Source organism: Salvelinus alpinus, chromosome 25, assembly GCF_045679555.1.
Source record: "Salvelinus alpinus chromosome 25, SLU_Salpinus.1, whole genome shotgun sequence".
Lineage (NCBI taxonomy): Eukaryota > Metazoa > Chordata > Actinopteri > Salmoniformes > Salmonidae > Salvelinus > Salvelinus alpinus.
The window spans coordinates 38,529,409-38,541,783 of NC_092110.1; the positions used below are offsets into that span (position 1 = coordinate 38,529,409).

Sequence of the window (12,375 nt, forward strand, 5' to 3'; positions counted from 1 at the left end):
GAGGCAGACACAGCAGTACTAGAGATGGAGGTTTAATAAAGGAAAAATCTTCAGGCCAAAATTATAAATCCACAAAGTGGTAAGAACAGCAGGGAAAAAACAAACCTCAAAAGACTAATCAAAAAATAAACAAGAACAAAACCAGAGAACCTCTGGAAAATCCAACTAGAGAATATATGTTCACAAAGGCTGGGGCTGGGTGCTAACATACAAACACTGAGCAAGGAACTGAGGAACACACAGCGTTTAAATACTAACAAGGGAATGACTTACAGGTGCAAACAATAATTAGAGCAAGAAAAACAAAAGGTACAAAAAAGGTGCAATGGGGACATCTAGTGACCAAAACCATAATAGTCCTGGCCAAAACCTGACAGAATCCCCCTCCTAGGAACGGCTCCTGACGTTCCTACCAGCCTTCTCAGGGTGGAGGACCCTGAACTGACGAATGAGGTCAGGGTCCAGTATGTCTTTGGCAGGAACCCAGGAGCGCTCCTCGGGACCGTAGCCTTCCCAGTCCACCAGATACTGCCAGGACCGCTGCACCCGGCGGGAGGCCAGTATCCGATGGACGGTATAAGCCGACTGGCCTCCGATGATACGGGGCGGAGGGGGAGGTCTGCCTGCCGGGATAAGGGGAGAAAAAACAACAGGTTTTAATAAAGAAATGTGAAACGTGGGATTAATTTTAAGGGATCTGGGTAAGTGCAGGCGAAAAGTAACGGGGTTCACTCTTCTGGCAAACTTAAAGGGACCGATGAATTTCTGGGACAGTTTGCGAGACTCCACCCGTAGCGGTAAATTCTTGGTTGAGAGCCATACTCTCTGGCCGAGGCGCAGGGTAGGCCCGGGACGGCGACGTCTGTTGGCTTGTTGTTGGTACCTCTGTGAGGAACGCAGAAGATTAAGACGGGCCTTCTTCCACGTAAGCCGACAGCGTCTGATGAACCTTGAGGCTGAAGGCACACTGACTTCTGCCTCCTGGTCCGGGAACAATGGAGGAGCATAGCCAAACTGACACTCGTGCGGGGACATACCAGTGGAGGAGGAGCACAAGGTGTTGTGCGCGTACCCCTGCCCAAACCATGAAGGACGACCATGTGGACGGGTTGTTGGAGACCATACATCTGAGGGTGGTTTCCAGCTCTTGATTCATTCTCTCGGTTTGGCCATTGGACTCCGGATGGTACCCTGAAGATAGACTGGCAGTGGCCCCTATGAGTTGGCAGAAGGCCTTCCAAAACCTTGAGGCGAACTGGGGACCTCTGTCGGAAACCATATCTTGCGGAATGCCGAAGACTCGGAACACATGGTTAATCACCAACTCAGCCGTTTCCTTGGCAGAAGGTAACTTAGTCAAGGGAACGAACCTGGCCGCCTTAGAAAACCTGTCGATGATGACTAGGATAGTAGTATTACCATGGGACGGAGGAAGGCCAGTAATAAAGTCCAATGAGATATGGGACCAGGGTCGGTGGGGAATAGATAAAGGGTGAAGGAGTCCTTGAGGGCGGAGGTGAGAAGATTTGCCCTGGCAGCACACGGGACAGGCCTTGACGAAAGTGGCAACGTCTTCTTTTATGGTGGGCCACCAGAACTTACGCTGGATGAACTCCAAGGTGCGACCTACGCCCGGGTGACAGGTGAGGCGAGAGGAGTGCCCCCACAGAAGGACTTGGGACCTTGCTGCCTTGGGAACAAACAACCGATTAGCAGGACCTCCTCCAGGGCCCGGTTCGATGGCTTGAGCTTGTTTCACGGTATCCTCCACTTGCCACGAGATCGGAGCCACGATCTTAGCGGCCGGAAGGACAGTCATGTCAGTATCTTCTCGAATGGCAGGAGAGTAGATTCGTGACAAGGCGTCCGGTTTGAGATTCTTCGACCCGGGTCTATAGGTGAGGATAAACTGGAATCGGCTGAAGAAAAGAGACCATCGAGCTTGTCTGGAATTCAACCGCTTCGCCTGCTGGATATACTCCAGATTTTTGTGGTCCGTAAGCACTTGAAACGGTTGAGAAGCCCCCTCGAGCCAGTGTCTCCATTCCTTCAATGCCATCTTAACCGCTAGGAGTTCACGATCCCCCACATCGTTTATGAGCGCTTGGAACACAGTCGGGGCGTTGGTCAGGCCGAAGGGCATCACCAAGTATTCGTAGTGACCAGTAGGCGTGTTGAAAGCGGTCTTTCACTCGTCACCGGGTTTGATCCGCACAAGATGGTATGCGTTCCGCAGGTCAAGCTTAGTGAAGACCACTGCTTCCTGGAGCAGCTCAAAGGCTGTGGCCATAAGGGGTAGCGGGTAGCGGTTACGGACGGTTATGGCATTAAGTCCCCGGTAGTCGATGCAAGGACGTAATCCCCCGTCTTTTTTGGCCACAAAGAAAAACCCTGCTCCCGCCGGTGAGGTGGATGGACGCATGAGGCCTGCTGCCAGAGAGTCCTTGATGTAGGTATCCATAGCAGCTCGTTCGGGAGGAGATAGGGAAAAGATCCGACCCCTGGGGGGGCAGGTGCCCGGAAACAGGTCGATGGGGCAATCGTAAGGTCTATGGGGTGGTAGTTTGGTGGCCCTCTGTTTGCTAAATACCGGTTTGAGGTCATGGTAACACTCGGGAACTCGGGACAGGTCGATGGATTCTAGAGACTCGGGAGGGGAACTCGGGGAACTTGGGAAGATACAAGTGGCTTGGCACGTAGGACCCCACTGCTTGATAGTGCCCACAGACCAGTCGATGTGAGGGTTATTGCTGTGAAGCCAGGGGTATCCAAGGACGAGAGGGAACTCGGAACACGAGGTCAGATGAAAGTTCATCACTTCCTGGTGTTGGGAAACTGAAAGTCGCAAGGGGGTAGTGACACGAGTGACAAGTCCAGATCCCAAAGGGCTTCCATCCAACGTAGTAACCCTTATGGGGTCACTTAGAGGTTCAGAGGGAACGCCATTCTCCTTCGCCCAGACACCATCCATGAAGTTACCTGCGGCTCCAGAGTCTACCAAGGCTTGAAGGGGAAGCTCGTGGTTGTCCCAGGAAAGGGTAACTGGAATGAGCAGGCGGGAGTTGGATGGATGGGAGGAGGTTATGTTTCCCGTTACAGTCCTCCCAGGCCTGCACGGGAGAGTGCGTTTTCCCTGGAGCCCGGGACACGTGGAGAGGAAATGGCCCGGTTTGCCGCAATATAGACAGCATCGCTCCCTCATCCGGCGGTCTCTCTCAGCCTGGGATATGCGTCCAACCTGCATGGGTTCCGGTGGAGTCAGCGAGGATAAAGGTGGAGACTCGGAGCTGGGACCGATAGGAGCTAGGGTGAGAGATCTACGGTTGAGCTCTCTCTCTCTCAGACGCTGGTCTATGCGTGAAGCCAACTTGATCAGGGACTCGAGGTTGTCTGGTGGTTCCCGAGTGGCCAGTTCATCCTGGATGGTGTCGGAAAGACCCTTCAAAAAACACACTGTGAGCGCCTCGTCGTTCCAGCCACTCGCTGCTGCCACCGTGTGGAACTGGATGGCATAGTCCGTCACGCTGCGCCGACCTTGGCGGAGAGTCAGGAGCTGTTTGGCTGAGTCAGGACCGCTGGTAGGACCTTGAAACACTCGCTTGAATTCTTCAGCAAAGGTAGAGTAGCTGGCACAGCAGGGACTTTGGGCATCCCACACAGCAGTAGCCCAGGCTAGGGCTTTTTCCGACAGCAGGGTGATGATATATGCTATCTTGGACCGGTCGGTGGGAAACGACGAGGGTTGCAGCTCGAAGGAGAGAGAACATTGGGTGAAAAACCCCTTACAAACACTCGGATCACCTGAGAACCGTTGGGGAGGCGGCAGACGAGGTTCAGCCAGGGGGTTAACTGCCACGGGCACTTGAATCTGATGAACTGGAGCAGAAGCGGTTGCAGGAGAAAGTTGATCAGAAATCTGCTTTATGGAAGTCATCATCTCCGACAGAAGTTGAGAATGTCCAGCCAGTAAGGCCTCTTGCTGAACCAGAGCAGCTTCGTGACGTTGGACAGTCCCCTCGTGGTGGGACAGCATGGGAAAAAAGTCCTGGGTACTGGCTGCCTCTGGGTTCATATTAATGGCTCAGTGTTTCTGTCAGGACCCGGTGCGAGAAACAGTCACTAATAATTGGCAGAACCCAGAAGATGAGGCAGACACAGCAGTACTAGAGATGGAGGTTTAATAAAGGAAAAATCTTCAGGCCAAAATTATAAATCCACAAAGTGGTAAGAACAGCAGGGAAAAAACAAACCTCAAAAGACTAATCAAAAAATAAACAAGAACAAAACCAGAGAACCTCTGGAAAATCCAACTAGAGAATATATGTTCACAAAGGCTGAGGCTGGGTGCTAACATACAAACACTGAGCAAGGAACTGAGGAACACACAGGGTTTAAATACTAACAAGGGAATGACTTACAGGTGCAAACAATAATTAGAGCAAGAAAAACAAAAGGTACAAAAAAGGTGCAATGGGGACATCTAGTGACCAAAACCATAATAGTCCTGGCCAAAACCTGACACCTTTAGAATTTGTTTTATACTGGTGCTGTTCGTGGAAATAATTACCTTGTACACTCATCTCTACTCTCCTGAGCCTGATTCCATGCACCAGTTACCCACAGCCTAACACTGGGACAATTCCCTATCCTGCTCTTACCACTTCCCGCCAAGTCTGGATTGTTTGTGAAAAGAAACTCATGGAGGCAGTTAATCTAGTCTGAAATGGTATGAAGGATCTCACACCAACCCTTTTATTATAGAGCTGTCATTATGAGACACATTCAAAGACTGGTAGCCTATACCACATACCCTAGGGTGGACAAATACATTTCTACAGGTCACATCATTTGACTTACTTTCCGATGACTGTGTTTACACAGGCAGTCCAATTCTGATCTTTTTCCCAAATATTGGCAATACTGATTGGTCAAAAGACTTAGAATTGGTCTGGTTCTGGTTATGTCCTAGCATATCCACATTCGCTCCCGCCACATCTCTATAGAAGGAATGCCATTGACTTTCAAGACAAAAACAAACATTAATAAAAGCTTAATAATTGCTTCCTCTGCGGTTACCCATTCATAAATGATTGCTAAGAACATAATGTGCTGCCCTTTTGACTCCGCCAGCAACAAGAACTAAGCAATCTGCTCTGGTACCTTTGAGGTTAAGAGGAAATGGGAAATGGATTCCACCAGCCTTTGTTTATAGACCAAATTGACATAACAAGAAAATTACATGTCTCAAAATACAGAAAAACAATATTACACCGAGACCTTGAATTAGACGGAAGAACATCCGTAAACAACAGGAGCTTGAAGTCACAAACAAATTAAATTGATGCACTAATGTTTTTTGTTAAGAAAAGCGAAGAACTCTAAATTGAAAATCTTATGGACAGCTGAAAATGGGATGAGTGACTTTGCAGGTGCACTCCATTTTCTAAGTGTATTCAGGTGTATTTATCTACTGTTTTGCGTGTGTGTGTGCATGTATTTGTGCGTGTTTGTTTGATAAAAGCTTATGAAGGGTAAGCTTCTTACAGTTCCTTCCCTTATTCATCTATTGCCTTGGGTGTAGTTGTATGCATGTGTGTTCTCTCACGTGTGTCAACGTGTGTGTGTGTATCCACGTGTATTTATCCATGTGTGTCCACGCGTGTGTGTCAACGCGTGTGTGTGTGTGTGTGTCCACGTGCGTGTGTGTGTCCACGCGTGTATGTGTGTGTGTGTCAACGTGTATGTTTGTGTCCACGTGTGTGTGTGTGTGTGTGTGTCCACGTGTGTGTGTGTCCACGTGTGTGTGTGTGTATTTCCACTTATACCTCCGCAAGCTGCTGTAGAGATACACTTTTACAAGGTCCCTAGTGCAAATGGACTTCTGTCTGCCGTATGTTTCAGTGCACAGATGTTGTAGAGTTTGGGTCAATTACAGTTACAAGGGGGATAAAACTAAGAAGTTTACCCTTCATAAGCTTTTATCAAACATCAAACATGCATGCTGTTAGACATGCAAATGTACCATGGTATTCAAAACCCAGAAGCTGATTGAGTGGTAAGAGAGCCTCATGAATATGCATGACACGCCTAATTACTGTATTGGATGAAAGACGCCACACATCTCTATCTCCTTGACACCCCCATCTCCTGATCCACTCAACAAGAAGACATGAATGGCCTCCATTAATTCACAAGGAGAGGTGGATCCATGTTTTCTAGTTAAGGATGGGTTTGGCGCAGACTTGGGAGTAGTGGGCCAAAAACAGATGTCTTTGTCTGCTCTTCACACTCCTCATAGCGTCTCTACGTCACGTCTGTATTTCCGGCACATTATCATGCCTTACTAAAGGGGCAATCCCACAGTTGAAACGATTACCGATTGCCTCCCCGCCACTGTTTCGGTAAAAAGCGGAGTCATGTGAGGAAACTGTGAAAGGTCAACAATTAAATATCTTTTATCATATTGTTCAAATATTTATTGGATTGGAGGATCAATATGAAAGAACTTGTGGGTCTGTGGGTATCAAGTGTCTCTGGGTAGGAGTGCTGATCTAGGATCAGGTCTCACTGTCCATGTAATCAAAATGAATTGTGTTCTAAAAAAGACACAACTGATCCTACTCCGAGCTGCTTGATGCATACGGCCCATGGAGACATCAATATTGTATTTGTATCCGGGGCGGCAGGGTAGCCTAGTGGTTAGAGCGTTGGACTAGTAACCGAAAGGTTGCAAGTTCAAATCCCCGAGCTGACAAGGTACAAATCTGTCGTTCTGCCCCTGAACAGGCAGTTAACCCACTGTTCCTAGGCTGTCATTGAAAATAAGAATTTGTTCTTAACTGACTTGCCTAGTTAAATAAAGGTAAAATAAAAAATAAATAAATAAAATTTGTCAGAAGACAGAATGATGTTAAATTAAACAATGAGAGATGAACTAGTATGACACCTTGTGGTGGGTTGTTCTTAGTACACTTCTCAGCCTGTTCCTAGCAACAGCTCACCCACCTTACAGGACCAGAAGGAAATTACACAAACTTATATATATATTTTAAAGTGGGGGGAGAAAAAGAGGAAGAAGAACTTATGTAAAGATTTGCCCTGTTGACTTTGCAACATCATCAAATGAGACTCTTGGGTTAAAACTAATTATTTATTCCATTCAAATATTTGTATATTACATGTTAAATAATACAAACACTGTGCTATGAATATCCTTTCCCAGAATTCCCAGAGCCTCTAAAACTCGGAACATAAGCACAAAAGAACAAAGAAACTTGTAATTGAGAGTTTTCTACACCGGGGAATGAGTTGAATGGGACATTTTACACCCATTCTATACCCTTTTTGGTACATACATTTCTTAGCAATTAACAGAATTTAATGAAAAAAGGCATTTAAAAATGACAAAAAATATCAATAATCTTGGCCTACTTTTCATGGAAAGTTATTGGACACCGAGTCCACCGAGACAGGCAGGCACAACAGTCAATGTAAGAAAAATCGATCACATCTTGATTGGACATAAGAAGGACTTGAGCGTGTAAGAGGGTACTCCTATGGCTTGTGCCCTATACATCGAGATACATCTTAGAAGCCGGTGTGTGTGTATATGTGTGTTGATCAGACAGGAAGCTTTTCCAGGAACTGTGATATCAAACTTTGATTCCCTCTGTTCTAAGCAAAGACACATGTAGATGAATCCACAGTGTGACTTCCATGTTAACGAATCAGTAGCATTTTCAGTTTAAGGACACAGTGGATGATCTCATAATGGAACATGGACTAGTGCACAGTAACATGGGAAGGGGCTTGTACTGAACTGTAGCTCCACTCACTGGCAACCTTGGTTTAGATGGAAGGCAGGTTTTTTGGTGAGGTGTGAACTGAACGTATTGGAGCTTGCATCCTAGATGTCAACCGGCGGGATGTAAGGCAAGTTATTATGGGTAATGGCAGTGTGGGTGTTGTGTTCAAACCCCCGTTCATTGGTCAATTCAAGGCAGGGTATTAGGGACAAACAACTATCGTGGGGGTGGCCCGGTTGAATCATTGGTCATTCTCATGCTGAATCCCAAAACAGTCCCTTCCCCTCACCCCTCAGCCCTCCATTTGCGCTTTCACGCGCACCTCCTTCATATGAACAAGTGTCCCAAAGCTGAGGGTGTGAAAATGATCAGCCCCTTTGATAGCCACTTCGACCGAGCCAGCAAAGGTGCCGGTTCCAAAGCAAAGAGCTATTCCAACATGTCACGCAATATATTTTGTACAATTTCATTAAAAGAATGGAGCATTTGTTGTGTCTGATTTATATCTTGTAAAATGACAATTAATTTTGAATTTCATGCTCATATTATTTAAATGTCATACATGAATTGCATAATTCAAGTCAAGACTGTGTCCCGAAGTTAATGGGTTTATTTAATCCCGTCGCCACTCTGGGAGTTTTGTCAGCAACACGTGACTACGTAGAGCCATGAATTGGTAGGGCTGAGGTATAGGCGAGAGGCTGGTTTGGGATTCACTGGTACTTTACCTCTAAGACAGTGCAGACAGAGAGTTAGTGTTTGGCGAACGCCTGGATCATTTCTACTTAGGAATGATAATTATCTCGCCTTCCTTGCTTTGAAAATACTAAATAATGCACTCTTAAATTACTTTAAAAAATAAATAAAAAATTTCTCCATATAGAAATAAATATTTCTCTGCACTTAAGCCAATTAAACCTTAAACTCAAGACTAAATCACTACAGATAAATATGTTAAGCCACCATCTAATTTATGAGTCATCCCATTAAATACAAAACAAGTCTTAACTGATACCATCTGCCCACACAACGTAACTAATAACCCACATAGATACAGGCAAAGTCATGGGACGATGCAAAAATAAAATTATAATTTGGCAAATCAGTTTTATTAAAGGGGATTTGTGCTCGGGATGATAAAACACATTTCCTCTTTGACCAAGTGTGACCCTTTGCAAATCCCTCAGAGTGAGAGATAGAGACATTGGGCAAAAGCACTTCCAGACTTAGAGACTTCCTCAGCCTAAAACTGTCAACATCTTCCACTCCTTTCAAAACAGAGTGGCTTGGTCGGTCTCAAAAATCCTGTCTTTTCTCTTTCACTGTTTAAGATTCCTCCGTTCCACCCCCATCCTCACAAGTGCTACTGCAGATTCTTCAGGATGCGTCCATAGCGGAAGTCGTAGACGTGGCGACACATGAACACCAGGTCGGGGTCGATGTCCGTTGGCACACAGCAGTGGGCAGGGACGGCGTATTCGACAGAAGGCGGCACCACTCTGGTGGCACGTTCAGGGAGATCCTCCCCCTGACGAGTCACCAAGGCACAATATCTGAAACACCAAGCCGAAGGACATGTCAAAAAGACTGCGCAAATAAGTGAACAAATACAATGCAACAAATAAAATGTAATACAATCCACTCAACATCTTGTGTCTCCCACATGCTATTCATTGTCACACCCCATCTCCCATCAGAGATGAACAGACCTTACCTACAGTACTGTGCTAACGTCAACACGTAGCACTTGTCTTCAATGCAGGCCACACTGTTTTCATCCTGATGCCGAGATGCAAAAATTTCATTCTGGAAATGAAGTTGGGTGACAAGAGGGGAGAAAACTGTATGAATCTCATGAACCAAAACAAATCAAATGTTATTTATCACATGCGCCAAATACAACAGGTGTAGGGAGACCTTACAGTGAAATTCTTACTTACAAGCCCTTAAAAACCAACAATGCAGTTTTAAGAAAAAATAAGTGTTAAGTAAAAAATAGATAAAAGTAAAAGATACAAATAATTAAAGAGCAGCAGTAAAATAACAGTAGCGAGGCTATATACAGGGGGTACTGGTACAGAGTCAATGTGCGGGGGCACCGGTTAGTCGAGGTAATTGAGGTAATATGTACATGTAGGTAGAGTTAAAGTGACTATGCATAGATAATAAACAGAGAGAAGCAGCAGCGTAAAGGGATAGTTCAGCGATTTAACATACTGTATTTACATATATAAAAATATGTAATTTCTGAACGATCCACTAACTACGTATGTCTGACATCATCATCATCATCATCATCATCAAGACCCACTTGGGAAGGTCTACACAGACTTTTCTGATGTGCAAACTGACTAGCCAAAATCTAAAATTGACCCTTAACCAAACCCTTAATAACCAACTCTAAAATATCAGTTTGCACATCAGAAAAGTCTGTATAGTCCTTTTCAACCCACTTCCCCATCTGGAAATCACCCAGTCATGGGAATTTAAAAAATGGTGCAGTCTAAGTTTTGATTTAATCCTAGCTGGTTATCCTTTCAGAGACTTCTGTAAAGCAGAGCAGTAGCTTTGGTCTTCTCAAAGCCCAGGGTATTCAGCAGAGCACACTGTAGTAAAACATTTTACAACCGTAATAAAAATCAGTTTTTTTAATTGGACGAGTTCAGCTAGTGCCTCCCGGTTTCAAAACGTTTTCTCCCTTCTGAACACGCCCCAACTTTCTCTCGCAGAGCATTGTGAATAAGGCTGCTGTTTATTATTCATAGCCTGGGTGAACAAAGTGTGTTTGTTCCTGGGGGATATTGACAACGGGAAGCCTGTACAGCCTATTTCTCCAGGAAATACATAATTAAACGGAAACAATGTGTTTGCCATCTCTTTTCCCAGGCTGAGTCTGCACAGACATTGTAGATGGCAGCCACAGTGAGAACTGGGCTTTCTGGAGAACTCACCTCACAGTATGAACTGGGCTTTCCAGAGAACTCACCTCACAGTGTGAACTGGGCTTTCCACAGAACTCACCTCACCGTGTGAACTGGGCTTTCCACAGAACTCACCTCACCGTGTGAACTGGGCTTTCTGGAGAACTCACCTCACAGTGTGAACTGGGCTTTCTGGTGAACTCACCTCACCATGTGAACTGGGCTTTCTGGTGAACTCACCTCACCATGTGAACTGGGCTTTCCACAGAACTCACCTCACCGTGTGAACTGGGCTTTCTGGAGAACTCACCTCACAGTGTGAACTGGGCTTTCTGGTGAACTCACCTCACCATGTGAACTGGGCTTTCCACAGAATTCACCTCACAGTGTGAACTGGGCTTTCTGGAGAACTCACCTCACAGTGTGTGTTGGGATTGCGTCCCCCCTGTGTGTGTTCTGGGCGGTAGAACCAAAACAGGCTCATCATCATCTCTCCTGAGGACACACAGACAGTGAGTGCCATTTTCAGAGTGAGAAGAGGATTACTAACGTTGTATCGAATTGAACATTTGATGTGATGTGTAGGGAGCCCATCCATAATCATTTAAACTTTGTCACATTCTACAAAAGTTTGTGGCAAACAGAGCGTTTGATTGCTGACTGGAATGCCAGATGGGCAGGTTTTGTACTTTTTCATACTGCTCCATCAGTTGCCAGGCAAGCTCACTTGAGTGCCGACCAAGTATTTAAAACAAAACCAACACTACTTGAAGTGTTTTTTTAAACACGGCTATAGTTTTATTTTTCATCCATCTGTATCAGTTCAGCTATATGTGAAAGAGGCAGAACTTCACCTGATTCGGGGTCCTTCCACAGGGCTGAGATTTTGGCTACGTAGGGCAGAGACTTCTTCCTGGTACCGGAGCGCAGCAGGACTGTGTCTCGAACCCGAATGACCTCCTCGTCTCGCTGTACTCCTTCGAAACATTTGCGCAACACTGTCGTCTCTTCCCCCTGGAAACATAGTCAATATGTCATTGTTGTTGGTACATACTATTAGCATTGTTGTTAGCACACGCTAATCACCCGCTTATTAGAATTGTTATTAGCACATGCTAATCACCCGGTTATTAGCATTGTTTTTAGCACAGAAGTAAGAGTGGATGGTAATGCATACAGACTAAGTTTTCCTTTAGAGGAAATTCTAATATTCTGTAGCCTCAGTTAGCTACCTGAAAAGGTACAACCAGTATCTCTTAACACACAGCGACACATACCACAGTGAAAACCTCCTTCTCGAAGGGCACGCCCACGGGCAGCCAGCCATTGGTTGCCCGGCGACGGGTGATCCTCTGCTGCTTGGCAGCTCTGCTGACGGCAGGCCCCAGCTGATGCTTGTCTTGAATATGGGAGTCACCACGGACCTTTGCACTCTGAGGACACTCCCGGGTCACTTGCAGCGGAATCCTCGATTGGCTGGGGACCGGTAGAGGGTTCTGGAGGCGGGGCACTGATTGGCCAGCTGGGGGAGCGCTGGCGGTGGCAAGGCAGCCTTGTGTGGGGGAAACTGGGGCAGAGGGGGGGCTGTGGTCCTCCAAAGGCGAGGAGTAGTCTTCTGTGGGGAAAAGTGGAACAGTCAAACACTGGAG

General features: G+C 46.1%; 1 protein-coding gene across 3 annotated transcripts in view; it reads right to left on the reverse strand.

The window, feature by feature from the left end:
* Positions 1-7,136: 7,136 nt before the first annotated feature.
* Positions 7,137-12,375, reverse strand: part of bahd1 (bromo adjacent homology domain containing 1) — a 29,367-nt gene continuing 24,128 nt past the window's right edge. For 2 of the 3 annotated variants that reach the window (XM_071366755.1, XM_071366756.1), the window contains exons 3-7: positions 12,004-12,341; positions 11,581-11,740; positions 11,142-11,221; positions 9,520-9,611; positions 7,137-9,358 (exon numbers count right to left, since the gene is read on the reverse strand). In XM_071366755.1, the coding sequence (XP_071222856.1) occupies positions 9,169-9,358; positions 9,520-9,611; positions 11,142-11,221; positions 11,581-11,740; positions 12,004-12,341 (860 nt within the window). In that variant the 3' untranslated portion in view covers positions 7,137-9,168. The remainder of the gene's footprint in view (positions 9,359-9,519; positions 9,612-11,141; positions 11,222-11,580; positions 11,741-12,003; positions 12,342-12,375) is intronic. The other variant, XM_071366757.1, reaches the window with a different exon arrangement.